At 32.4% G+C, this 25,000-nt stretch overlaps 2 protein-coding genes across 2 annotated transcripts in view; one reads left to right on the forward strand and one right to left on the reverse strand.

Annotated features, from left to right (window-relative positions):
- The first annotated feature begins 3,704 nt into the window (after positions 1-3,704).
- HELRODRAFT_184813 (hypothetical protein) lies at positions 3,705-12,949 on the forward strand. The gene is made up of 10 exons (XM_009010490.1): positions 3,705-3,795; positions 5,024-5,107; positions 5,671-5,745; positions 6,074-6,203; positions 6,275-6,574; positions 6,640-6,825; positions 9,866-9,964; positions 10,614-10,829; positions 11,917-12,032; positions 12,382-12,949. The coding sequence occupies exons 2-10, from the start codon at positions 5,091-5,093 to the stop codon at positions 12,506-12,508; spliced, it is 1,266 nt and encodes a 421-aa protein (XP_009008738.1). The 5' UTR covers positions 3,705-3,795; positions 5,024-5,090; the 3' UTR covers positions 12,509-12,949.
- The window catches only part of HELRODRAFT_105203 (hypothetical protein), a gene marked incomplete at its 5' end in the record, with an annotated part of 43,665 nt that continues 31,291 nt past the window's right edge, over positions 12,627-25,000 (reverse strand). Inside the window, 21 exons of the mRNA XM_009010491.1 lie at positions 12,627-12,986; positions 13,384-13,478; positions 13,997-14,157; positions 14,228-14,310; positions 14,526-14,600; positions 14,909-15,058; positions 17,221-17,355; positions 17,493-17,633; positions 17,871-17,945; positions 18,043-18,152; positions 19,377-19,551; positions 19,619-19,720; positions 19,814-19,924; positions 19,981-20,017; positions 20,765-20,865; positions 22,048-22,111; positions 22,725-22,829; positions 22,883-23,041; positions 23,096-23,233; positions 23,302-23,383; positions 23,625-23,713. Of these exons, the coding sequence (XP_009008739.1) occupies positions 12,927-12,986; positions 13,384-13,478; positions 13,997-14,157; positions 14,228-14,310; positions 14,526-14,600; positions 14,909-15,058; positions 17,221-17,355; positions 17,493-17,633; positions 17,871-17,945; positions 18,043-18,152; positions 19,377-19,551; positions 19,619-19,720; positions 19,814-19,924; positions 19,981-20,017; positions 20,765-20,865; positions 22,048-22,111; positions 22,725-22,829; positions 22,883-23,041; positions 23,096-23,233; positions 23,302-23,383; positions 23,625-23,713 (2,248 nt within the window). The 3' untranslated portion in view covers positions 12,627-12,926. The remainder of the gene's footprint in view (positions 12,987-13,383; positions 13,479-13,996; positions 14,158-14,227; positions 14,311-14,525; positions 14,601-14,908; positions 15,059-17,220; positions 17,356-17,492; positions 17,634-17,870; positions 17,946-18,042; positions 18,153-19,376; positions 19,552-19,618; positions 19,721-19,813; positions 19,925-19,980; positions 20,018-20,764; positions 20,866-22,047; positions 22,112-22,724; positions 22,830-22,882; positions 23,042-23,095; positions 23,234-23,301; positions 23,384-23,624; positions 23,714-25,000) is intronic.

The following is a 25,000-nucleotide window of genomic DNA, read 5'->3' on the forward strand; positions in this document are numbered from 1 at the left end:
ATCATTATTGTACTTTTTAGACAATGTTTTTACCTTTTCTTTGAGCTCTTCTTCGGTCATAGTTGAATATTTCCAAAGAAACTGAAAAATCTCATTTAAGCTGTTAGCAGCTTGGTACCTTCGTACTAGGTTTCCAATGACACTGTCAAGCAGCACAAAAAAGACATTGATTTTAAAGTTTTCTTCAGGACAATGAATTTGCATTTGTGTGCATTTGTCAGCGAGCAGTTTAGCTTTCTTTCTTCTGTCAGGCAGTTCTTTATCAATATTAAGACATTCTGCAACAGCTTTGCATTCATTAAGTATATCAAACCATTTTGAGCGCAGAGTGCTAAGATTTTCAATTAGTTGCCGCAGATTAACAACCTCTACGTCTAGGGTGGCTTGTCTGGCCTGCAGAATTTCATTCCATATGTTTATTTCACAGAGTACTTTTAACCATATCGATGCCATTAGTAGACACTCAAACGTGTTTAAATATCGTTCAATACCTTTAATTTCAGTTAATGTTTGTGGGGTGAGATGAAGTTGTTTTATAGCATTGAGAGCGGTTTTCAGTCCAGGTAAATGAGCTGCAAAAGGCCGTACACTCTCCACCCTTGCAGACCATCTTGTTTTTGAATGAGAATGTAGCGAAGATCCAATACACTTTTGAAGAATTTCCCACCTGTTATGCAATATGATAATCTAAGAGTTTAAACAAACAAATTTGAAAATAATAATTTACCTTTGTGGGCTAGAGCTAAATATGTTATAACACTTTTGAACAATTCCAAAAAACGTAACAGCTTCTGCTGAAGATTGGGCCGCTTCTTCTCCACACAAATTCAGACTATGAGCTGCGCAAGGTGAATATACAGCTACCGGATTTTCAGTTAAAATTCTGCTTTGTACGCCTTTGTACACCCCACTCATATTTGATGCGTTGTCATACCTTAAAAATTAATACAATACAACTCTGTATATAAAACAACGTATAACAATATTTGGGTAGCTCCAATTAAAAATTATGTGTAAGCTAAAATATAATTTTTTGCTATATTGTTTTCACTTACCCCTGTCCTCTGCAATTTTCAAGTAAAAGATTGTGCTCTTTAAGCGTTGATTTGATTAAATCTGCAATTGCTTCTCCAGTTTTATTGCTGCAGTCGACAAATTTTAAAAATCTTTCGTTGATTTTGTAAACAGTTTCTTCCCCTTCACTGTAAGGAGTCACATATCTTAGGATAAACACGGTTTGTTCAACGTGTGATGAGTCTGGAGTTGAATCAACTATTGTAGAAAAGTATTTTGACTTATTAATTTTGTTCACGATTTTCTGAGTGACTTTTTGTGCACAACACACGATAAACTCATTTTGTATTTCCATGGAAAGGTAGTGAACTGGTAGCCGTTTTTTTTGCATTTGTGATTGTTTAACCTTTATCAAATGATCATTTAATATAGGTTCTAGTATTCCCAAAAAAATTTCCATTTCTAGGATTACCAACCAAATTCGAATCACCCCTTAAGGACAGTCCTCTTTCACCCAAAAACAAAATTACATGAAGAATCCTTTGTAAGATAGCTCTCCAACGAGCTTTTTCGTTTGTTATCATATCAGTAAGGTTAGTATCAATAGCTGGTTTATTCTTCAATAAGCATTTTTCTAAACTTCTCCACTCAAAATAGCACAATTTGTGGTTAGAACTATTTTCGTGCGGGTTGAGTTTATCGTGAATTCTCTTCCATGAGAGTTTGTTGCCACTAAATCCTTCTGGACATGTTAACATGGACCTATTTGGCAAAGGCAATTTACTAAATATGCGGCATGGAAAACAATAAATTGCATTTTTGATTTTACTCCATGCCAACCAATTTCTTTTGACCTCTTCTCCATTTTTCAATTTACAAACAAGCACCGATGGAGGAAAAAAGTTCCCTTCAAAGTCTACTGGAAAGTTTTTAGGCAAGGTTGGTGGACCGTTAAGGACGGCTTCATGAACGTCTTTGGTTTGAAGAAATGTGTTTTCTTCTTTTCTTATATCGTACACTGAAAGTGTTGATTTGTTGCAGTTGTTGGCCGCAGATGAGTTTTCACCTTCGTCAACATCAAACGTTACAATTTCAGGAGAAATAACGGTAAGAGATTCTTCCACCAATGTAGTATTTTCAATTTTTTCAGGTTCAGATTCGTTGTGAAAATTGGAACTTGATTGATTAATCATAAAAAAACTGTCACATGTTTTTTGGATTTTTCTTGCTAACGTTTCTCGTTTTTCTTTTTCCTTTCTTTTTGAAGCACCTGATTTATGCTGATAGCTCATTTCTCTGATTCACTCTTGTTTTGAGGCAACAGTTAAAGAACGCTACACTGAAAAACAAACAAATTAAATAAACGATTGACATCACCATGACAACACCGAAAAAACCGACTTTACCATGGAGATGGACTTACATTTAATACGCAATTGCATGTGTAATTTTTATGTTAATAATTTATATTAGTTTTTTTTAAAAATGTTGACATAATCCTAATCCACTTTTGCAATTAAGTTCAGCTTTATATATTTAGCGTATTCTGGAAAAATTAATGTTATATCGCAATTTTAATCTCGGTCGGTTCACTTTTACAGACAATACAATATGCTGATTTGTATCGTCTGTTGTACGTCACATTGCATAGTAAATTTTAATAAATTAAATAATCACTCTTTTATGTGAATGTAGAAAATGATTATGAACATTCGGAAAAATTCATATTTTTGTGCAATACATTCAGACAAAATTAATTTCTCACTGAAGTGATATTTCGCGTCTAAGTAATTTTTTCGAATCTTTGAAACCACTTTTTTTCAAAAAATTGGATAAAAAAAATCATTTTAGGGCCCGTCCCGGGCCCCCTTGAGGGCCCGGGCCCCAAGTTTTAGACTTGGCTGACATACCCTCTCGGCGGCCCTGGTCGTGTGGTGTGGATATAGCCTTTGGGACACAAAAATTTAATTGCAAATATAGAACAACATGTAAAGATGTTGATAGAGCCGCTTTAGAAAGAACAAAAATACATATAACATAATCCCTAACCATGACACATTATTTGGCTCAAACGACGACACAAATTTATCTCCGTGAGGACATGAAGAACCCATATATCGAACTTCGAGATTAAACTCAAGTAGTCATAAAACAGTTGAATTCGATAAATTTAACTTCTCACCATTATTATTTAATTCCATGACATAACTAGAATAAATATAACGGCCTTCGCTCACTTTTAACAGTCGAACAAGGAGCTTACTTTCGGATTTGGAGGGTGATTTTTTATTGTTCTAGTCAAAAGTTACGATCGTATGTTTACTAATTTCGAAATATTGCTAAAATTTTAATAATTTTTTAATTGTTATTTAATGTGGTAATTAATTACTTTTATTTGATTTTAATAATTTTTTAATTGTTATTTAATGTGGTAATTAATTACTTTTATTTGATATAAATTTAAAAAAATAAAATACCGAAAATAATTAAAAGTTGAAAAAATTGAGGCTCTTTGCATATCCCTGCTTCAATCCATAAGAAAGTGTTGTATATTGGCAAATAGGCCTCCCCTTGATTGAAGATAATGTTAGATTACTAATTCATTTAACTTTCCATAAGCCTTATAAAATTTAAGTAACGCATTTGACGTTACAGACGTTATTTTGTTTTGCTGTATTTCTTGTGGGCATTGTATATTATAATTTACGTTCCTCCCTCTCGTAACACTTTCCGTCGTTAAGAATTCATCGTTGGCATTTTTGTTTTAAAATAAATAATAAGGTACGTCATGAGTGAACTTGACGTGCGTGTAGGCTGTGATGGATGCTCTGTCTAGTGTTCCTTTTTTTATTTTTAATTTCCTTCCTGTGTGTGTTTGTGTGTATTCTGTGTAGTTTAGTTTGTATATAAAAGTGCTGTGCTGTAGTCTAGTGTTTGTGATGACTTAGGTTAGCGTTAGTGAGATGTAAATAGTCCAAGTAAGATCAAGAGTGGTGTAGTCTTTTTAAGTTTTTAGCAAAAGTAGTGGGTTGGTGACAATAGACTACTATAGAGTATAGACTAGAGTCTATACTCTATAGTAGTCTATTGTCACCACTACAATTAATAAATAATAATAATATTAATTAATTGATTAATCATTAATGATTAATTAATTAATACCACACTACAAAAACATCAGACACACCCATCTTTTGAACATCTCGGAAATAGCTAATTTTTTTAATAGCTTTATAAATAAGCTAATTGATTTGATTTGATTTTTCATAAGATAAAATAGACTGATTATTAGATAAAACATAAAATAAATTAATGAACCAAAATTGAATGCTATACTACTACAGACACTACTATAGACACTACTTCCTTACTACTATTACTACTACTACTACACAATAAATAGTGTAAATTTTATGATGTAAAGTAAAGTCAATATGATGAATCAGACAAATAGTAAATGAACTCATTATAAAATAAATGTAAATTTATTTTATGTTTAAAATGTTAAATAATACTACTATTGTAGTGTCTACCAATATAATTCATGTCTTTTTAATTCCAATTTTAATTTTCAGGATTTGTTCGTTGGATTTATTTTATATGGTTTATAAGTTTGAAGATGGTTTGGTTAGCTTTTGAATTGTAATATTTAATTAAAAAAGGCTATTGGTGATTTAGCATTGTTACTATTATATAGCCTGTATTATTTTTGGTCCTATATATAGATATTAATATATTTGTATATTTATTTTTTATTTCAAAACATTTATTTGTGAAATCATGATGCAGTTGTTATAAAACAAATTTTAATCTAAATGTATGACTGTTCTAAACTATTTTTCCGATGTATTAAACTTGAAATTGACTTCAATTCTGTAGTTTTAAGGTTTAGTTTAGATGTTTTAAAAGGATGGCTTGAAAAATTATTGGTTTTCAAGATAATGATAGTTTAGAATCAAGATGCATTTTGAAATCATTTGAAAATTAATGATAAATTTTTTTTTGCCAGTTTAATTTGAAAATGTTTTTTATAATTTGAAATTTTTTCAAACAAGAAAGAAGATAATCATGCAGATATGCCTCAAACTGAAAAGTAAGTTTTTGTTCACTGAATTGCATTTATATTTTGAAGATTGTAGGACCTATGTTTTTAGTTTGCCCTTTTAAACTTATCTATAATTAAAATTGTCAATGACGATCTCAAATATATGCCATTGTTAATGCATGGTTTCAGTGAGATGAGAGGTGAGAAGGACCAGGTTATTAATCATATTCGTGCATAGGATTCTTTTTTACCATTCAAAACTGATAAGAATAAACACCAGGAGAATTTGCTTTTTAAAAATTTACAAACTATAAAACTTGATTTTTTATAGATTGTGATTTATAGATTGTTATATATAGATAGTGTAAATAATGAGCGTCATTGAATCAATGCTTGGAATGTTTTATAAATTTGGACAACAAATTTTAATGTAATCTGCATTGTTCTGAGGCCAATACATTTTTTGTTATTATCTGTTTTATGATTGTTTGAAGTACATATTTTATTACAAACTGTTCCATGATTTATGCTGAGTATTGATGAACGAATATTTTAAAATTATTATGAAATGATTTATGAAATTTTTGAATGGATTGAAATTAATTTTCTAGAATAAACATCTCCGCTGCTAACTCAACCACACAAACAAGTAATTCTGTGAAATATGGCGAACTAGTTATTTTAGGGTTAGTGCATGGAGAGCACGTCTCTCCTTCCCATTTCTATTCATAATATTTTTTAAAGTGTATTCGCATGCATTTGTGTTTATTTTATTCATTCGTTCATTAATTCATTTAATAATGCATTTATTCATTACGGGCTAGGTGTCACAAAATTTTTGTTCATAATTTCATCATCTTGAATATAAGATCTGGAAATGTTATAATACTGATTTTAAAAATGGAAATTAAGTTGTAAGATAACTTTATTATAAAAATTGAAAACTATATATATATATATATATAAATATATATATAATTTAAATCTTATAATTTGTATAATCTTATTTTAAAGCTACAATGGATGTTTATTTAATGGAGACAAAGGAAGGAGGAGAAGTAAATTTCAATTGTTCAAAAGACAAGTGCCAAATGGCGTAAAAGCTGCCAAACACCACATTGTAAATAACCCACAGCAATCAGAAGTAATGATTAATTTATTTTTTTATTAATGAAATGCTAATGTAATAATGTAATTGTGTTTTTATTTTTTCAGCTGATTCAAAATTGTCATCAGCATTCTGTGTCTTACACGTTGAGCAGAAGCCAGGCTGTAATAGTTGAGTACGATCACGATTGCAACACAGATATGTTTCAGATAGGAAGGTCATCCGAAGAACAAATAGATTTTGTGGTCATGGATACAATACCAGGAACTCAGAGAGGTGATCAGTCAGTAATAATGCAGAGCACGATATCGAGGTACGCGTGTCGCATTCTCGTGGATAGGACTCATCCATATGCTGCACGTATTTATGCTGCAGGTTTTGATAATGGAAAAAATATATTTCTGGGGGTAAGACTAATTATGCTTTAAATTTTCTAATAACTCCAATTCAAAATGCTGAACTATCATTTTAGGAAAAAGCAACAAAGTGGTACACAGATGGTGAAATAGATGGGCTAACTACAAATGGAATACTCATAATGCACCCTATAAATGGGTTCACAGAAAACTCCAAAACGGGTTTGTGGAGGGAGCTGTCAGTTGAAGGTGGTCTTTATGCTCTGAGGGAGTCACGATCTGCACCCAATAAGGGAAATCTAGTTAGAACTTCACTTTATATAGCTTGAAAAACATTTTGAGTGATTCATTCTTTTATAATAAGTAATAATAAGAATAAATTCATATTTGGAAAATTAAAAATGTTGGAGAATTTTTTTAACTAATAGATAATTAATTAATTATCCAAAAGTTTTAAGATAATAACAAAATACTTTATCTTATTTGTGGTCTTAGAGTTTCGATTTAATTAAGGTAATATAAAATAAGCTGAATGTGCGAAGTTGCCTGTACTTTCATGTGTTTGGCAGGTCTGAGAGAATGTTAAGAAATTTGTCATTAACCCCTGATAACAACAACACACGTTTAGACGACATTTTCCCCGAGATCGGGGGTTGCCGTTTGGCTACCTATGATGAAAACGAAATACCCCTCGACGCCATTCCATTATAAGTAATTTATTTGGCTAATATTTACGCAGGACGCCCTTCCTTACGCAACCACAGTTATAAGCGGTGAGCCTAGCCTTTGATGATCCAACATCACTCACAAGGCAGTGAGGGTCAGTTTAATGTCATAACCAGGACACTAACCCCTGATAAACAAACAACAAAAGATTTCAACAATTCAACAATACTCCTGACAAAATGGACAATAATAAAATACATTAATAACAACAATGGTACAGATGAAGACACTGAAGAAAGCAACATTGACCAAAGTGCATCGACAAAAGAGCAAGTAAATGATACCAAAGCAATAAAACATAACACCGAAGTAACTAGCCTGAACAAAGAAACCATATTAATCAATCTTCGTTTTGCGTCCAGAGATCCGGTTCCCCGAAATAGGACGTTGTTTCCTTTGCCATCAACTTTTTGCGCCAAATTTGACGATCAGTTGTATCCATTTCATTTAAATTTAGTGCTTTCATGTCTTGCTCGATTGTTTGCGACCAGGACTTCTTTGGGCGGCCTTTGGGACGTGTGCCAGGTACTTCAACATCTGCAAGAGAAGTTATGGCACTATTTCCACTTCGTTTGACATGACCAAACCACCGCAGACGGTGTTGCCGGCATTCGTCCTTTATATCATCTAAACCAGCACGACGCAGGATTTCGGTAGATTTGATGTGGTTCTTCAGACTAATTCGTTGCATCCATTGGAGCATTTTCATGTCGGTTCGTTGAAGTTGTTGTTCCAGTTTGGTTGTCATTGGCCATGTTTCTGCACCATATAACAAGAGCTTCTGTAAGCTTCTCTACAGTGATGTCTGGAATCGGACCTTCGATGGGTGGAGCGTCAAAGTTAACATTGATAGGATTTGTTTTGTTTAACAGAAGTATTCTCTCCACTGTAGCTTGATTTCATCTTGTTCAAGAACCATCTCATTTTTGTCGTTTTTGATACATGAGGCACCAACTATGTCTTTTTTCGTACGCTTTGCTTGTTTTGCTATACGATACAGAGATTTCATTTGTTCACCTTTGCTTTTAGTGAGCCACTCTCTGCACTGATCTGTCCGAGCCAGTGCGACTTGACGTCCTGCATAGTTGTTCTTCTCACGGAAAATTTTATGATCATCAACAGACTTTGCCATTGCTTGTATGCAACTTTCTTTTCAGCTATTGCATTTTGTACACTGTCATTCCACCACCAAGTGTCCCGTTCATGCTGACGTTTTGTACCAGTTTTCCCACAAACTGTAGTTGCAGCGTTCATCAAAACGGTTTTGTATGTACTCCAATCTGTACTGGCTTGCGATTGGTGGTCTAACTGTGTGGCGACAATCTGTTGAAATTTTTCTTGATGAATATTGCTTTTCAGCTTCCACGTTTTGATTCTCTGAGACATTTGTTTAGACTTATGTTTTGACAGTTCGACAACCAGGTCTGCCACAAGGAGTCTATGTTGGGCGACACATGGTTTGCCAGGTATAACTTTGACATTTTTGAATAGCCTTCTGTGTGGTTACTTGACAGCGAAGAAATCAATTTGCGTGGCTGATGTTCCACTTTTGTATGTTATGAGATGTTCCTACCTCTTTCTAAAATATGTGTTCAGCAAACAAAACCCGTGACTTTCAGCAAACTCAAGGATGCGGTTGCCATCTTCATTCTGTTTTCCATAGCCAAAACCGCCATGTACGTTGTCAAAACCATCTGTTTTCTCTCCAACGTGGCCATTGAGATCGCCTCCAATCAGGATTGTTTCAGATTTTGGTATTGTTGAGATGGTGTCAGAGAATGTAGCCCAGAAGTCATTTTTCATCTCTTCTGATTCGCCTGTCTGATGTGCGTATGCAGAAAAAATAACCATTTTTTGCTTTTCTATGCGAAGCTTGATCCACATGAGACGTGAATATCCTTTTAATATCCAATACTTCTTGGGCTAGCGGTTCTCTGACAAAAATTCCAACACCATTTTTGGCCGTCTTTTGACCATTCCAGAATAGTTTATATTTTTCTTTGTCTGAGTTGACATGACAGACACCATTCGATTTCCATCGGGTTTCCTGAAGGCAGCAGATGTCAATTCTTCTATGCTCGAGCGTTTCTGCGATTTCCATGCTGCGGCTAGTTAGTAATCCAACATTGAGCGTTCCAAGTCTAAGTACCATAGAGGGGCCATTCTGAATTTTTCTGCAACATCCCTCCGCTATTGCATACTTCCCAGGGATTCTTGGTACCCCTTGACCACTTAAGACCTGCTGGGAACTAGGGGCCGTTGTTTTTCTTTGTGATGGCATAGGAATAATTTGGTGAAAAGTTTTTACATCCGAACACCCATATATATATATATATATATATATATATATATATATATATATATATTTACGATTTAGATTATGAACATAGGAACATAGGAAGTTGATAAGAAAGTTGGTTAACTTGAAAAAAAAATTCATAACACTTTGACAACTTTGATCGAATTCAGCAAAATATGTAGAAAAGAAAAAAATCTTGCCTAAATTTACCATATATGTAACCCAAATGGAAAAATACAATATATTACATAATATCACATTTATATTCATTTATATAAAAAACTTTTCATTAAAATTTTCGTATTATAAATTGTCAGGTATCTACGGAAAACAATGTCTTAAAAGATGGGACCCTGATCGACTTGTGTGGGGCTACGTTGGTCTGGAGGTCCAATGAAGGTCTCGTGCAAGGACCTGTAAGTTCATTCAGTTCACGCACCCATCATCATCATTCTTATTAGTTTTTTGTGCTGTCATTCTAAATTGCTCTTTTCTACACTTTTTCATTTTTGGATCTAATTTTAATGTAGATTTGTTTGTTTGATATTTTTTTCATTTTATCTACAATTTTTTTTACAACTGAAAGTGGAAACTAAGTCCAATCATGAGTTGGTCCATCTATGATCAGCCGACAAGACAACGAACAATAATATAGCACAGACTAAATGGCGAATCATAAAATAATAACAGCATAAATGTTGTTATAAAATATTATTAATTAATTTTAACTTAATATCAATATTTTTTTATTTTATCGTTATACACTATTTCTTTATATATTTACGACAATTGATGAATTATGAATACATCGTCAGATAGATTCTTTTACACTTTTTGATGTTTCAAGTTCGATATTAAGATGCGTATTCAGCTATATATCGAGTGCTATGTTAATTTTTCATTTCGTTTATTAGAATTTAATTTAATGAAACTCAGCTAATAACACAACATGGCTGTTGAATATAATAACTAATACTGTATAAAGCTCACTAATTAATTATGTTTCTAACATATATGAAAAAAGATATCTGTAAAGTTGAAAGTACTTAAACATTATTCAAAAAGACTTTGGTCGAGCTGGAAAAACAAATAGAACAAATAAATGCTAGTCGTCCACAATGTCCAGTCGGGCTAAACACGTTGGTTCTACCGTGCAAGAACTCAATGACGGACAACGAAAAAGCTCCATACGTCTACTTGAAGTGTGGTCACGTACATGGACAGCACAGTTGGGGCAAGGGAGATGATCTAAACAACTGCACCTGTCCGATGTGTAGAGAGGTACGTCCATCTTGCTATGCTGTCGGCCAGTATTCTATAAATTCTACCGAAATTTTGGCATTAAAATGTTTTTAGTTCGTCTTTTCAATTTTGCTCGCTAATCCTTCAAAATTTTTCCAATTTATTAAAATTTGAAACAAAATTATAATTTAAATACATTGTATGTATAGACCTATTTTACTTCTAAATTATCGTTAGATGGGGATTATATAATTTATATATATATATATATATATATATATATATATATAAATTATATACAAGTTAATATACCTATAATATATATATAAATATATATAATTTGGTACGAGGTTTTCAGAAAGACATGTTCGAATAAAAATAATAACCCAATTTGTAGTTATTTGCTTTTTAAATAAGACTTCAACAAGATGTAACTTATCAGATTCATATTTATTTAAGTCCGTGATTTGGCTGACGCTCGTTTCGGCTAGTGCGATCGTCAGAGCCTAAAATTACATGTATTAATTATTTAATTTTATATTGAATTGAGTTATATGAAATATTAAATCATTAAAATCAATTAAAAGTTACTGATAAATGTGGCCTAAAATAAATGTCAGCATGTGTGATAACCTTTGTAAAATCAACATATTATAAACAATTAAAATAAAGTAATTAAACTTTTAACAAAATAGTTACGGATAAAATAAAAATTGTGCATATCGTAGTATCATAAATTCAAAAGTGTGATTGATGACACTTATTTTAGGCCACATTTCAGTAACTTTTAATTGATTTTAATGATTAAATATTTCATTTAATTCAATTCAGTAATTTTAAGCTTTGACGATGGCATCAGCCAAATCACGGACTTAAATAAATATGAATCTGATAAATTACGTCTTGTTGAAGTCATATAAATATATATATATATAATTTAAAACAATTTTAATCAATTGGATACATTTCAAAGAATCTTAGTGAGAAAATTGAAAAGATGAACTACAAGTACATTAATGCCAAAAATTTGGTAGAATTTATGGAATACTGTATTAAATTTGGTTTTCTTCCGACACATATATATCCGTGTGTATACATTTATTTATGTCCGGTTGCATACACGAAGGTGGGACCATTCGTGAAACTGCAGCTTGGAGAAGAAACAAGCTTCTACAACGACAACGGCATAATAACGCACTGTTTTTCGCCTTGTGGTCACATGGCTTCCGAAAAAACTGTCAGGTAAAATAATTAAATAAATGTTTTCTATGAGATGAAATGTTATAAATTTTCTTTGTAGCATGTATTTTAAAAGTCAACATTTTCCCTGATATTGTTTGATATTACCTCTAATATTTCTTAAGAATGCCTTGAACCCATAAATGCGTTTAAGGGATGGTTATGCCTAATCAACTTGTATGTACAATTTTAAATAAACTGCTGGAAAGTTGTTTATTTCATAACTTACTTCATTTTATAGACTAGCGACAATTATCATTATGAACAAACCCATTAACATCGACATTAACATTGATTTTTTTGAGTCACCATTATGAACTACTTGATTTGAAACTTCTGCATTACATGACAGGTATTGGTCCACAGTGCAAATACCTCATGGTTGTCTAGGATTCCAACCGGCCTGTCCTTTCTGTGCTACCGTTCTCAACGAATTAAATCCGTGGGTGCGACTTATATTTCAAGATAACATGGATTAACTTGCTTACACGGACTACAAGTTTAAAATGTACATAGATGTAAATGTACTTTAGGTTTATGTTTCTCAAAATTTATGCAATTTCACTATTCAGTTAAAAGTTATTCATAACTAGCAAATTGGAAAAAAATCAGGATATATTTCAAATATAAATGAAAACAAAATGTTGCAATTGCTAATAAAGTAAAAACTAATTGCCGTAATTGAAAAATCGCGATGTGAACAAATTGAAATAAAATGTACAATATCATGACCAAGCGTATTTCGTTATAGCAAAAAAACAAATTCGAATATGTGATTGTGGACCAGTAGTTGTGAAAGTATACAAAATTAGTTTCAACATAAGTTTAAATGATTTTTAAATCCAATAATAAGGTCTCTTTAAAAAAACTGCAAATATTTTGACATTTAATGTCGCTTCAGTGTTGCTTTGGTTGTCCGTAGCCACCTCCTCCAGGCGTTTTCAACTTGAAGACATCCTGCATTATTGTTACAAAATTAATCAATACCATAGTCAAATGTTATTAATAATGCTGCCTACTATGATCGTTGTTAAGGTCTATATTTGCTGTCTGTATATCATCTTATGTGTAAATGACTCCACAAGTCTTATGCGCTAACGTTCAACGCGCTTGTTGTTTTTAAGCACGACATGAATTACGCCAGATAAATTTAAAAAGCAGCTACTCATTGAAACTTCAACTACTGACATCTCAAATTGTTCAATGACTTAGCAAACCTCTGCATGGAATATTTTTCTGAAATGATTTCTAAGATATTGCCGCCCAAAAATATTTAAAAAATTAGTTTTTTAAATAAGCATTTGAGATACATACGTACGTAATGTTGAAAAATATTATTTAAGCAAGAAACTACCCAAGGTTTAACAGGCACTGTATTTTTCCCTCCGATGTTGATCATTTTATTGTCCCTGATCAAGTAGTTGCTTCCACACTTGCCCGGGTAACCACCTTGATAATTTTATTCGAATTACGTTGGTTAAACGTAAATAAACATTTGCATTGGATGCAATTAAATTCGACGGATATGAAATGAAGTGCTACAGAAAATTGTTTGGAATCAGCTAGAGACAGAAGGTAAGGTAAAAACGAAATGAAAAAACAACTTAAAAAACAATTGAGTATTCGACAGTTTGACGAGGTACGAAAATTGGGACGCTGGACATATTTACATAATGCCGAATAATTGATTTATTAAGACCGGAGAAGAAACGGACTGGGACGGGAATATTAAATTCAATAAAACTGTTCACCTGGGAAATCTACAAACAAACTGGACATGAACAACCTTAAACGGTTTCTCAAGCGATTAAAAAGACCATTGATTGATTATCAATCAATAAGTTTTTTAAATTATCAATCAATCAGTTCAATCATTCATTTGATAGATTGATTGAAACTCATGTTTACTAATTAATACTTGAAAATTTTCAATAAAATGTTTATAATGCTTATTTATAAGGACTAACCATTCAGGCCGTAAGGTTGAAATACTCTACGTTCAGTGAGAACAGAGAGAATAAGATTTTTTCGGAACAACATTTCTCTGATTAATCCATCTCCTCCTTTAAATTCACCAATACCACCCGTCCCTTCATTTATTGCAAACGTCTTTAAGACCACAGGATATCTGAAATTGAAATGTGACCACTGATGAAAAAATTGTGATTGACTACAGAGTAATTTTCAATCAGGATCACCTTTTTTCAAGAATCTCAACGTCGGTGATGCGGGTGTTGGTCATGTGGGTGTGCACGCCACTTCTGCCATGCCAGTTTGGACCCTATGGTGTTTAAAAAGGATTTATTAAAAAGGAGTCTAGATGGGCTGCTAATTATCAACTCTTTTGAAATTGTAGTGCAAATATCTATATGAAAAAGCTCAAATGATAAAAATAGACATCGATATTATAAAAAATGTTGAAGAAATTGATATTGTACATAGCCAAAAAGTTCACACACACACAAACACACACACAAAAGCAGGCAAGCCACTTACAGCACCGGAACCTCCAGCGACAGTTTCATAATACCCCATCTTGTTATCACCAAATGTGATGTTGTTCATGCAGCCCTGTGTTGAAGTGTATTTGCAAGTTTGTGGAGTTAATCACTGATTTATACCAGTCGACAATCCTATTTTAAAATTTACGTGTTATTCCGTTTGTTCGCGTATTAAGTGCGACTGTCAAACGCTGAAAGTGCTATTGAAAGTATGCAAATTGCGCAAAACTAAACTGTTAAGACAACAGAATTTCTTGAATTGCAAACGTTTGATACTATTTTTTGAAAAGTTTTACAAAAAAAACACTTTAATGTTGAGCGCAATTTGTGGTAAAATATTTTAGAGTGTAAAAAACGAGCGGTTGAAAAAGCAGTTACCTGCGAAGCGGCACAGACTTGAAAGGTTTTGAAAATGACGTCAACGATGCGCTGTGAGGTGAGAACATTGCCGCCCACGACAGCAGCTTCCTCGCTGGGATTCAATATGGAACCATCTGGAATGATCACCGTGATCGGCTCGAGACACCCCTGACGACCGGAAAAAATAAACATTAAAAGTTACCACCGACTGAAATTACAAAATTATTCATGAAAAATATCCAAAAACGTTAAAACCAAAGCATCTTGAACGTATTTCTCGACCACAAGTAACGATTTTGCAGGTAATTAATTTGTTTCAATTATGATATTTGAATTAATTTAAAATTCATTCTCTGTCAATCGCAGAAAATGTTACAAAATGCAAAAAATAAATTAATAAAAGATGTAACGACAAAGAAATTGAAACGAATTTAGTAAAAGTGAAATGACCCGTAGATGATAAAGAATAAGTTGTAAAACAAAAAAAAACTAAGAAATATTTTCAACTGAACCCTTTAGAAGTGGAAAATTATGTTTATTGCTGTGCAGATGAGGTTAGAAAGTAAGAAGAGAGTGAGTGCTAAATGTATGAAAAAATGAGGAAAGAATAAATAGCATGTATAAAAGTATGTGACTCAACGAATATATGACTCTTATTGTATGGAACTTTGTTGAGACTGTGAGTAGATCTAAGAGCTTCATAAAAAATCAAAAGAAAAAATAGTAAATAAATATAATAAAAATAGTTTAAATTAATGTGTGAATCAGACCATATTTGGAGAAGAGAAAAAAAAATTGAGTAAAAGAATGGATGAATGAATGAATGAATGATTAAATGAATAAATAAGTAGTGAATGAAGGATGAATCTAAAATTAATAGTGTATAACTGGCTAAAAGTGATTGAATTGGTGATGGATTGATAATGCCTAAAGACGAATGTTTTATTTTGTAATGATGATTAAGTGATGAGATGTTTGCGTTGTCTTAAGTCATGCATGTATCTTGGCAGGCAGATGTAAGGAGTGAATGACACGATTAGTTTTTGATTCTGTTTTTTGAACAGGCGCAAGTCAAGCGTGTTACAAATATGTGCTACATTTGGCTGAGATTTTGGTCATTACTGCATGCGTGTTAGTTTATTGATGGGTGATTGTAGTCGTTGTAGCTGCTGTCTTCTGACAAAACCAGAACAGGAGGAAGCGGCATTTTTGATATGCAAGATTATTAAGGCTTCAGTAATGTCTAAAAGTTTGGTGCTTTTAGACTCGTGTCCACGGAGATTTTTGACAGTGTGGAAGGTTTGGATTCCTTATTGGTGATGATATGATTGGTATGAGAAGCTATATTGAATGTAGAGGCTAATGTGACGCCTAGGATTTTTAATTGATTTTTGCGGGCGGTTGGTGGAGTTTGATTTTTCTATGACTATTATGGATGATTATTTCGAATGACTTTTTAAAAGTATGGAGTCCAAGAAGGTAGAGTGGTCTCTATTCGACAGGTGAAAGATTAGAAGAGATTAGAAAATTAGAAGAGATTAAAAGATTATATATATTGTCAGGTAATGAGAAAGTAGCGAGGTAGGAGGCAAGGTGTAGAGAAGTGCCGTGCGATGAAATGAATAAATTTATTACCATTGAGTACTGAGGTGATTGTTGTGGAGAGTGAGATGGCGGCGGCTGTTGATGATCCTGTATGGAAAAAGGCAAGTTGACCTTGTAATAATGGCTTGACTGATTGGTGGATGATTGAGGCAAGGACTGAGGAAAGATTTTACTAAATGCTTTTACAGTATGTGAGAGGATAAGTGTGATGAATACTTGGCTCTACTGATAGTAGGATGGTTAGTTTTTGAGATGGGATGAATGATATTAGACTTCTATTGCTCATGGATGGAGTGGATTAAACAGAGATTGGAAAGGAAAGAAGTAAAGACAGAGCATGAATGACATACAAAGGGAGAGATAAGTTTAAGGAACTAGAAAAAAAAGGCCGGCGTGTCCAGTGCCAGAAGGTCAAGGTTTTGTGAGAATGTGATGGATAGTGAGAGGGTGGATGGATAGAGAGAGGAAAGAGTTGCTGGCGATAAATTGTGGTCATTCCAAACTGCACATTTTAAGAACACATGTTAAAGTTTTAGAAAAAATTTAAAAAGTTTATCCTATTTTGAATGTATATACATGGAAAAAACGAAAGCGTTTTTCAAATTTTGTGTTTAAACGTGTTGCAGAGATGTAAGGACATGAAACATCATAACTTAGCTCAAGGAAGAGCCCATTGAACTCTTATAACAAAACATGAGGAATACATTTGAATGAAACATTCTTACTTGATTGAGAGGAATTTCCTGTCCAATCATGCACCTCAAGCAGTAGATTATTGCTGAATAAGTTACAGCTTTTGGAGCATTCAGATTTCCATAAACTTCATACGATGATCCACTGAAATCAAAAATTGCAGAGCCCTTGCAAAACAAAACATGAAAAATTAAAAAATGCAACCAAATTTCAATTATAATTTTACATTTTAAAGTTGTTAACAGCATTGTATAAAAAATTAATGAATAAAAAATGTATTAAAATTAGAAAAATGCACAGAAACATTTGATTCGTTTATGGTAACAGTCAAGCGAACAGTAAAGCCACCATCCATTTTGTCTTCTCCAGTAAGAACTTTCTTTGAATCTTTGATTTTAAGACCTACATTTTTCATCAAATTGCGAACAGCATATTGTGCAGTAGACTGAAAAATAAAAAAAAACATTTATTTAATCCGTTAATTTAAAAATCAGAGAGAAACACTCACACAAAACCACACACAAGCCCAATAACAATAATAACCAAATAGTTAAAAAGATTCAATGGAGAGAGACAGTGGCGTAAAAATTACATCAGCTTAGAAGGATTGGTCAGAAAGCTCATTTCTGGTATGAACTCCTATTATCACATTTAAAAAATTCAAATTTCAAGAAAATCATACCTGAATATAATTCATGTATGCCTGGACAACGTTCAATCCATATTCCTCTATGAGCTCCAGGACAAGTAAAATCCCCTGTTTCATTCACATTTTTTGCAGTCCGTAAAAATAATTTAACGATTTTTCCAAAAACTTCAACATAAGTATTGAACGCAATGATCGATGACAAGACCTTATTGTTAGCTGCCACCTGAGCTCGCAGATCACTGATGTTGTCGGAAACATTCCTGCTGCCAGTGCAACCTGGATGTGTCGACGGGGCATTCAGGGCTTCAATCAATTCTGAAAAAAGAATAATTTAATACTAAAAATCGTAAATATATTGCTTCAACGGTGTTCAGATTGAATAATAATAACAGCAATTAATAAAATGTCTACAGTTAATTCCACATGATGCTTAAAGTCGTTTAAAAAAAAATTCAATGAACCCTTACCTTATACTATCGTAACTTATAATGAATAACTTATTTATAAGAACGAAGTGGGCTACTAAGAAATACATTTTCCTCAAACTGAAAACTTAACACTTGTCAATTTGAGTAGTGTCTTTGGAAAACAATTTTAGAAGACTCGCGTTAACGATTTCGATTCTCTAAAGTACATCACTTGTCAGTTCAATTTCATCTCATTCGGATGGCATATATAATAATGCACGCAATTCACGTAATTTTTTAAAAATCGGTTGGAAGCATCGAGTAAAATGTTTCATTCCACATTTGAATTTTTTTACTTATAGTTTCATTTGCATTTAAGAGGGATAGTCAAAAATTTAATTTTTATCGTTTCGATGTATATAAATCTCATTGGTCGAAAGATATGGCCGCCTACTAAAAGTTTCAAAAGTATACAAATGTTAAAAAGTTTTCTGACAATCTTTAATCATCTTTTTAATTTTTTAATCTTTGAATGTCCTAAATGACATCGGAAACGGAAACGAATAAAAAGAAATAAATCATGATGCGTGAAAATCGGTTAAGTCGTTTTCGAGTTTATCGCGGCGTAACCAACGCATCTATTTCATTTTATGCATATTTAGGTAGAATTATCAGAAAAAATATTTATTGAAAAAATTGTTAGCCTATAACTTTTCCAAAACATCAAATAAATTAATTAAAAAAACTTAAAACTATAAACTTCAACAAAACCTTAGTCTAATTGATAATTTTTAAATTCATTTTTTCCTAATTAAACTTATTTAAATTTTCAAACGTTTATTTAAAATTTCAGAACAACAGCTTCAATAGTGGAATAAATATTATAAAATATTCGAAATAGATAAAAAAAACTTTTGAGAAACAATTTAGTCTTTCCACATTGTCGGTACTGGCGACAAATTGAAATTACAATCTAGCAACAGTAATGTTTCAAAAAGATTTTTAGAACTATTTTATTTAATGAGTCTTTTTGTGAATAACATTGATTGATAGATTTTGATTGATTGATTGGCTAATAAATTGATTGATTGATTGATTGATTGGTACAGTTAACAATTAAAGTGTAAATTACCTTGTTCATTGAACGAATGATTTTTGATCAGAGGAAATGATTTGAAAACAGCTCCTTCTTCATGAATGGACGTGGAATTGGAAGGCATAGATCCAGGAGTGGAGCCGCCAATATCAGCGTGATGACCTCGACATGCCACAAAAAATACCGGCCTGGTGCAGTCTTTGTAAAACACCTGTGCAAACGAATGCCATCATCAAATAAAATAAAAAGTAAATTCCCCAAAAATGATTGCAACAAACGGGCGTTATGACGGTGAGGTCGGGAAGATGGCTGCCACCGGCGCAAGGGTGATTGGATAATATCACTGTTCCATCTTTCAAATCATCTCCCAGCGATTGCATCTGTAGTGTAGTTTACAAAAGTGATCATTACATAACTTGTACAAAAAAAACTTTTTGTTCCTTCATGACACAAACAACAACAAAAATAATAACTTGATATTGCACGGCTTGTTGCATTGCTCCTAAATGAACGGGAATGTGAGGTGCATTCGCCACCAAGCCCCCATCGTCACCGAACAGCGCACACGAAAAGTCCAACCTTTCCTGGGAGTAATAAGTTTGTTAACATTTTCAATTAACGACTGTCAAAATACACTAACTTTAATATTGGTGGAGATTGCAGTTCTTTGAAGCACTCTGTAGAGACAAAATATAAACTAAAATTTCATTTAAAAACATAATCGGTAATAAAAACATAAAAACCGAAGTAAAAGCTGTTCAAGCGTGTAAACAACTAGCCAGGTCGTCAGTAATAATAAAAGTTTACCAACTTATCGTTTAATGCTAAACAATTTAAAAAATTCTAAAATAAAAACAGCTTGCACTACATCTAAAGAGTACGGAATGTTGAAGGCTGTTAAATTAAAAAAGTGAAGGCAGACGTTACAAGATTGCAATAAGCCATGAGGATGAAGTCTTCTGTAAGGTTCCTTCAACGCAATAATCACGTGGGACACTTGCTCGTGTATCAGCAACACACCCTAAGCCAGCCCACCTAAGTTTCCATGAAGTATCTAAAAATTTCTATCATGCGAATGACAGGAACTTATTCATTTTGGAGACGGATACACAAAAGGATTCTTTTACCATAATTTTTCATTGCTGTAATTTCAAAGCATTTTATTTTACAGCTTGATTAAATTTAATAATGAAGGTTTATTACGGTTTTGTTTTATATTTGATAACAGAGTGCCTAAATTTTGCATTCACGAGGAGAAAATTGTTGAAGACGTGGTGTTTCTTTCTGAGGCCTTTTCAACAGAAAAGGGTAATAAAACATAAATATATTAATACATCTTCTCAGTTTTCAAGTTTTATATCAAGTAGAAAAATGTTTAAATAAATAATTACTTGAAAATTTATAAAACACGAAAGCAACTTTACCTTCCCATCTGCTCTGCAATGCTCATGAATCGATGAGAAAATATCGATAACTTGATAGGATCCAAACTGACATTCATTGACAATTTCTGAACCTTACCGACCTAAAATGCAATGAGCTTCTCGAGTAATTGAATTCTTTTAAACAGTGATAACTTATGAAATAGTAATTTCAGTGCTTAAAATGAAATGGCAGTAGTGATTCAAAATGAATTATCTTCTTCCTAACCTGCACCTTCCTCGAGACAGTTTGCATATTTTAAAAAATATTATTCTAATGCAGTGCTTTTTAAACTTCTTTTCCGCGGACCGGTACGGAATTTAATGGGCATGATGTGGACCACCATTACAATATATATATATATATATATGTATATATATATATATATATATATATATATATATATATATATATATATATATATATATATATATATACATACAATAAACATACCGTGAATGTTGGTAAATTTGTAGATTTTGTTAATTTTACAAGCATGATACTTTTAAACAGCTGATAACGTTTGCATATGTATATATATATATGGTCCGTTACGGTTAATATATCACGCGTGAAAAACTATTTCTTGTTCACTTTCATACTTATCTCACACTCTAATCATGTTTTTTTTAAACAGCTGACATACTTATCTCGCCAATTTAGAACAATGAATTTCATTAGTTGCCGACAGAGATCATTCTGGCTCTCGGACCACCACTTTGAAAAGCACTGTTCTAATGCGTAAAACCAGTCTAAAGAAATATAATGATAATGCCGAAGAAGGATCTGCTTAATAAGACAAAGGAAGACTTCATGAGGAATTTCGATGTAAATAATTTGAAAGCACTTGTTTCAATTGTTTTCATTAATTAATTACATGATATTGAAAACTTTTTTCTCTCTTCGGCTGTTTTCAAACGTTCTCAATAACTGATTATCCACTTTTAAAACATTTGAATTCAAGAAAAAATTATCTAGATAATGACAAAATGTTATGATAGATGTTTACCTCGCGAATTTTGGAGTAAAAGAACTTTCTTTTTAAAAAACGACTTGGTGAAATCAAAATATATTTCATTTATGAGAAATGGTAACGGTAAGATCTCAGTTTAAAAAATAAAGCTTTGTTTCACAATTTCAGCTTTAATTTTTCGACGAACGGCGTAATTGCTATTAGTCTGAATAGTATCAGACATTTTGAATGGTACATCGTGTATAGTTTCGTATTTATGAAAATACAGTCGTCTTAGTTTGTTTTGGAAACATAATAAGAGATAAGTTATACCTTGATAATTATGTCTCTCTCCTCAGTAACGTAAGCCTGACAGTCCCGTTCCACCAGAATTGTGCTGCAAAGTAAAACGTTGTTGGAACAAGTTGAAGAAAATAAAATAATGGTTCAGCATACATCAGCAACAAATGCCATCCTGCCAAGCAGTTCAAAAAAAGTGCTTGCAAGTTTAATGAAAGCCGGAAAAATACTGAAACATCATCGCTAAATAATAGCACAACCAGATCGTGACTCATTGAATAATTAAATTTAAGACAGATAAGAAAAATAACTGATTGAATTTGTTTTAAATTATCTTTTATTAATTTATGTTTATTTTTCATATTGCTTATTTTACATTTAGATATTTTCCATCAAATAAGATTCGGTTAGCGAAGGTTTTTTTGCCTATAATAAATTCATTCTCTATGTAAGTGAAGAAAAACTGTGAAACATCGATAAGTAATTGACACATGTTTCCAAAAGTTACCAAATATTTTAATAGTTACGATAATTATTAAACAATTTATTTAATCAAATAAAAATGATTAAGGTTAAAAGTCTTATAGACTTTTCCAAAGTTCTAATTAAAAAAATAATAGCTGAACAACAAATGCTGGCATTTGTAACAACTCAAACGTAATAAACAGAAACAACGGATCTATAAATGCAAGAAGAAGTGTGCAGGGAACCTGTTTTGGTCGATGATGACTGCTGGTCCGTCGATGATTTGCTGGGTGGCAAGTTGGCTCAAAACATACAAAGGAGTGGCTAGGTAGCCACAATCGAAGAAAACTCTCACAACCTGCAAAATTAAGTAAAATATTAACTCTAATTTACAAATGTAAACAGAAGAATATTTTTAACAGTTTCAGGTTGCGTCAAGGTTTGAGCATTTTCTTGCTTTTCGTAGTCAACTTTAATGCTAGACCTTCCAATGCCTTTGATCCTCAGACTTTCAACCACAACATGTCGCCCTTCCAATATGAAGCCAAATTCTTGGTTGAACCTTCGTTGGAGAAACTCAATATTATGACGAAACAATTCATCAAAAAATTGTTACTTTTCAACGAAATAAGTATCCAGATTGTCTTTAGAACACGAATATTTGTCGTAGCGCTTTGGACCTTTGCTGCAAATAAGTGCGCAATCTGTTCCTTCATACCTCATGTGAAATATTACCTCATTTTCTATGTTTTCTCTTCAATAATAATTGTATGTTCACAGTGAATTATAGATATGTGAAAATTACGTAACAAATCTTACTACATTGTGAATCCTTTCAAAAGTAATTCATTATTGCATTTTGAAATCATTTCATCTACCCTAGCGTCAATCCAGGCAAAGCTATCTGGTTAATTCATCATGGAAATGTAAAATAAATGAAAAAAATTACAATTTAAAACGTTATGAAGAATTGAAAATGATACGAATGGGAACAAAAGGTTCGAAACAAAAACATAAATTCTTAGGCGGTAACAAGATAAACATGTCATAAACTTTACTTCTAAAAGAATCTGATTCATGAATCCAAAAAGTTGTTAGGCAATGTTAACAAATTTCAAATGACACGACAAATGAAAGAAATCAACCTTCACGATAGCATAGTGAACTGGGTTGCTGATTCTCAACAACGACATCTGCCAACGCAAGTCCAAACGCTGACAAGAGACCAGAATACCTATAATAAGAGGGAGAGAGTTTATACCAGTATTCATATCAGCAGTTATTAGACACATCGTTAGATTTACATTGCATCGAAGAATTTTAAATTAATTATTGATATAAAATTCAGCTATTCTTTTTATCATGGAATATGTCACGCAGAGCTTCTTAATTTGTTACAAAAAAGTGAATTCGCCATAAATTATTTATAAAGACAATCAAAAATAAATTGATCTTATCATTAACACATCAACAAATAATCTCAGCCTAAAATAATTTATTTACTTCAAAGAACTTACCAAAAGTAAAAAAAAACAAGATAAGAGATGAAAAGATGATTTCTATGTATCACTTGTTCTTTCTTGTTCAGCTGCCTCAAACACATTTACATGTCGTTTCTTATTTACTAGGTTTCAACTAAACATTTTGTACCACAAGGCACCATCATTGCAAACGACATAATTAGACATCCGGGCGAGCCACATTAGTCGCCTCTAAGCTAACTAGCTAACCGAAATTCCCCAACCTTAATTTAGTAAATCAATTTATATCATCCACTCTAAGTAATGGGATAACTGCATCAAATACTTTACCAATATCATAAATCATACCTACGTCTCTAAAAGCTAATTAAATTATTGACGTATCAAAACTTTAACAAAATTTCAATTTGAAACGTTAAAAATTCCATCGCAGCCAAAAACATCGTATGAAAAATATTAAAAATTATCCAATGTATTATTTCCATATCCCAACAACATCTCAACACAACATCTTTCTAAAATTTTTTCTATTTCCACCCTGACCATTCGTTCATCCATCATGTAGGCCGCTTAAATTTGGTTACTTCAAGTTAGAGAAGAACTACTGGCTACTTAAAATTTTCAAATGCTTACAAAAGTTTTAAGTTTGAATAAATAAATCTTGAAAAATGTTCTAACATGCCACTATCTTTATAATCACCATCATCGTACTTGTTCTCTACCGATTGAGACTTAACATGTTTCAACACCACATTTTAACAACTCAATGGAAATCCGTCATTTCTGTGAATCGGCAGAAAAATTTTATGTTTGCGTGACCACTAATCAAATAATCGTACATTTACCGGTGTATATCACTTAGAAGTGTCCTTTCAACACAAAAATTATAAATACAACTCTCAGTCAACAAAAAAATTATAAGAGAGTTCAACAAAATAATTTATATGTTCTGGTTATGCAACGCTGACAAACAGAAAGCTGCTTAGTGCTTATACATCACTCCCTACTTACAATTAAACCTGTTGTTTCACGAAATCTGT

The sequence above is a fragment of the Helobdella robusta genome, assembly GCF_000326865.2.
Source record: "Helobdella robusta unplaced genomic scaffold HELROscaffold_1, whole genome shotgun sequence".
NCBI classification, from domain to species: domain Eukaryota; kingdom Metazoa; phylum Annelida; class Clitellata; order Rhynchobdellida; family Glossiphoniidae; genus Helobdella; species Helobdella robusta.